Source organism: Tuber melanosporum (assembly GCF_000151645.1).
Source record: "Tuber melanosporum whole genome shotgun sequence assembly, scaffold_224, strain Mel28".
NCBI classification, from domain to species: domain Eukaryota; kingdom Fungi; phylum Ascomycota; class Pezizomycetes; order Pezizales; family Tuberaceae; genus Tuber; species Tuber melanosporum.
Genome location: NW_003298891.1, coordinates 10136 through 13586, shown reverse-complemented (window position 1 = coordinate 13586; position 3451 = coordinate 10136). Strand labels below are relative to the sequence as shown.

The window sequence follows — 3451 nt, the reverse complement described above, 5'->3', positions numbered from 1 at the left end:
AGTCTTTAGCGCACTACCAGATAAGGTTCCTGTAACTTATGAATCTGCCTTCTTAAAAGTTCTGAAAAATGTAAACAAGATATAGGTCTTTTCACCTAGTAGCAAAATGAAATACATAATACAATTTTTCAATATCACACCATTAGGAAAATAATTTAATTTGAGGAAATTTATTTCAATTTATTTAATTGAAAGTAAAAAGGTTTTACTATAAAAACTACTTTATTATTGCTAGCCACAAGGAGTAGTTGATTTTAGCAATTGATAAATAATTACACTTACAGACCCTATTCCCCCGATTTCATTATAGCAATTTACAATATTACTTAGTTCTGTTGCTTACCTAACTTCATAAAATGAATATTATAAATCATCTATTATCTATTAACATACTGTAAAAAATACTTTTTCTAAAATCAGTTACAATCAGGTAACACCGTATAAACTTTCTTCTTAATTATCAATTAAGCTATTATAACTTTGAAACAAAAAATTAACCAAGGATTAATCTGAGAAATACAAATTTGACTTTTTCAGAAATTAAAAAGAGCTTTAGTCAATAGAAGTGTACTCTTCCATGTTTATACTGTTTGTATAAAAAGCGAAGTGATATGAGAAACCTTCCAAACCAAGGAAGATCGGAAATTATTAAAACCCGTATTTATTTTTACCTAGTATATTAACTCTTACACAAATTCCCCAATAGAGTGGTTCTACAGGATTTTGTAAATACAATTAACTGAACTTATATATTAGCTAATATTAAGAAGTAAAGAGTTAGGAAAAGAAAAATTTAAAAATTCCCAAAGAATAACTAAAATGTTAGGAGGCTGGCTTGATCCAACAAGTATAATGATTAGACAGAGAAGAAAATTGAGAATGCTGTCAGATTCTTTAATCATAAATGTGTAATTGAAAAGTCTAAAGATTTTAAGAATATTTAGTTGTTCAAAGCATGAGAGGAAAACTAGCATAATTACTATATTAGTGAGCTGATTAAAACACTTGGGATGGAGCTAATAGTGTAGGCCTGTATTTGAGGTAAAAATAAAGGTCTTCAGATACTTGTTTATCCAAAGAGTATGGATAGATATGTATATATTGGAGTTTTGAAAGATATTTTTATTGATACTTGACAGGAGGTGGTTAATACAATAGAAAATTCTATATTTTATTGAAATAGTGCAAAGATAGATACTACAAGAGATACTGTCACTTGGTTTAAAGAAGCCAATATACTACTTAAGCAGTAGTTCCTCAATTTACCTGACTTTTATATAATTGAAAGCTATTGGAAAATGTTTAACAAAAAGCTACATTAGTACTTTCCTGACATCCACAAGACTAAGGTGTAGCCAGATAATATTGGAAGATTTTTAGGAGAAGCTCTTAATGTAGTTTGGACTGAGATATTGAAGAGTCATTCTTAAAAGTCTGTGGAAGTATATGCCTAGACAAGTGGCTGCAGTTTTAAATGTAAAGAAATAGTATACTGAGTATTGATTCTTTTTCTCTGCAATCTAAGATGAAGATTTTTCTATATTTAATGGATACACATACATTTTCAGTTCATTATAATACCAGTTGTGGTTGCATAGGCAATAAATATATGATAGTGGACTTGCCATTGCCGCACCAGATGAAAAGTTTTGTCCCCATACTTTATATAGGATATCTCCATCTCAGTCTAAGTTCGAATACCCCCATGATATGCCAATACCCGTATGTCGAAAGGTTACCGATGGATAATTTACACGACTTGACGTTGCAACCATGCGGCGCTCGGCCAGCCCAACATTAGCAATGTGAGGATAGGGAGGAGCTAGCTGCTGCAGGAAAAGGACGGGCTGCGTCGATTTGGGAACGGAAGAACCTTGCCGCAAACCGAGGTGCTTTTACATGGAGGAAGTGGGGAGCCCTTATAATGTTCAGGCTCCAGGAACTGATTGAGGATAGTGCGGGCCTTTCGGTTACAGATTGGAGGCTGATATAGATAACAACTATCCGTAACCGGGAGGTTTTCGGCGGGAACACATACAATGACTCGCAAATACACTATGAGGTATATGGGTAAAATAAAAGTTGAACACTCCATTGGTAGAATAATAACAGATACAGTGTCCCTCGCCATGACTCATTGTCCTAGGATAAAGTAAACACCGGTGTAGCCATACTGAACGCCAGTGAACATAACCGATATTTCAATTAACGGAGGCATGCTACAGGCATTCACCATCGTGTGTCTCGAGGAGGTCAAGACAAAAGGGAGATAAAAAGCAATACAGGAAAGTCATCTACAATTCCTGCTTCTCAGGATTGAACCCTTGGATTCCTAAAAGCTCTGTCTCGAAAACTATGGTGCCATCCTGTCAGAGCACTTTCAACTGTGCGGGAATCAGAGCATGTACCTAGGTCCGACTTTGCCGGAATAACAGGTGGCATTCCACCAGCGCCGTACGCAAGTGAGAATGGGATAATCAACTTCCGCTTCTCCCCAATACACATGTCCAGCAAGCCCCTCTCCCATCCCTGGATAACTCTGTTTTCGCCGAGAGTGAAAGTGAATGGTTGGCCACGGTCGTAGGAAGCATCGAATTGATCGCCAGTCTCCTTGAGGGTACCTCGGTAGTGAACATTGATAGTGTCACCTTTCTGTATGCCACCCGTTCCAAATGTCAGTCTCGCCATCTGGAAGAGCGCAAATGAGGAAGAGGCCTCCAAACCACGGTCTTTCTCTCGCACTCAATTTGCTTCTGCTTAACAATCTCAACCACATCCTGAGCAAAAGCGGTGGCGACTAGGGCGCAGAGAGCAAAGCCAAAAGGAGAGGCGACACGCATGATCGATTGATTTGAGTCTCTGTTGGAGTTATTTTTCTGGTTCGGCGTAACGTTGGAAACTTTGATTGTATTTTCCTTTGTATTGACACGAGAGCAAGCGCACGGTGGTGAGGGAAAAGGGAAGTAGAAAGATGGGTGTGGTCGGGTTGAAATAGCGATTGACCTCCAAATACAGTGGGGTATGATAGGGATAAGAGGAAAGTTACGGCACAGTCAATTTGGGTTAACTAGAAAAATAACTTGTTGTTATTTTTTATTTTTATTTTTTTTTTGTTAAAACCGCGGTTTATTTATGACATGTATCATAGCCTAGGACATGACCTAAATACCTAATAAGAAAAAATAACAAAAGAAAATCTTCTACTTCTACCTTTTCATAACATTCTAATGTAAGCAAGAGAAGCTTAAGCAGAAACCACATCATACACAATCATGGAAATGAAGTAAGGGTTATTTCGTCCTCCTCACTCATAACTGAATTCCTAGATGCCTCTTTGGAGTAGGTAGGAGAAAGCAAAGAACAGACATTATGGAGGTTGTTATTAGGATTACGTATATGATCTCTCTTATTGTATAATGGTACTTATACAACTGGAGACAACCTTAATTGT

General features: G+C 36.9%; 1 protein-coding gene; it reads right to left on the bottom strand.

Annotated features, from left to right (window-relative positions):
• Positions 1-2065: 2065 nt before the first annotated feature.
• GSTUM_00000766001 (uncharacterized protein) lies at positions 2066-3007 on the bottom strand. XM_002838116.2 has 3 exons: positions 2724-3007; positions 2409-2652; positions 2066-2353 (listed from the first exon to the last, which is right to left on the bottom strand). Exons 1-3 carry the CDS (start codon positions 2838-2840, stop codon positions 2295-2297), a joined length of 420 nt encoding a protein of 139 aa, XP_002838162.1. The 5' UTR covers positions 2841-3007; the 3' UTR covers positions 2066-2294.
• Between the last annotated feature and the right edge of the window lie 444 nt (positions 3008-3451).

What these genes read in the sequence shown, in the direction of transcription:
- GSTUM_00000766001 (XM_002838116.2), bottom strand. Translation starts at nt 2,840, where the DNA reads ATGCGTGTCGCCTCTCCTTTTGGCTTTGCTCTCTGCGCCCTAGTCGCC. An exon ending in AGTGCGAGAGAAAGACCGTG is followed by an intron (nt 2,653 to 2,723) that starts GTTTGGAGGCCT and finishes GGTGGCATACAG; the next exon opens with AAAGGTGACACTATCAATGT. An exon ending in TCCGGCAAAGTCGGACCTAG is followed by an intron (nt 2,354 to 2,408) that starts GTACATGCTCTG and finishes ATGGCACCATAG; the next exon opens with TTTTCGAGACAGAGCTTTTA.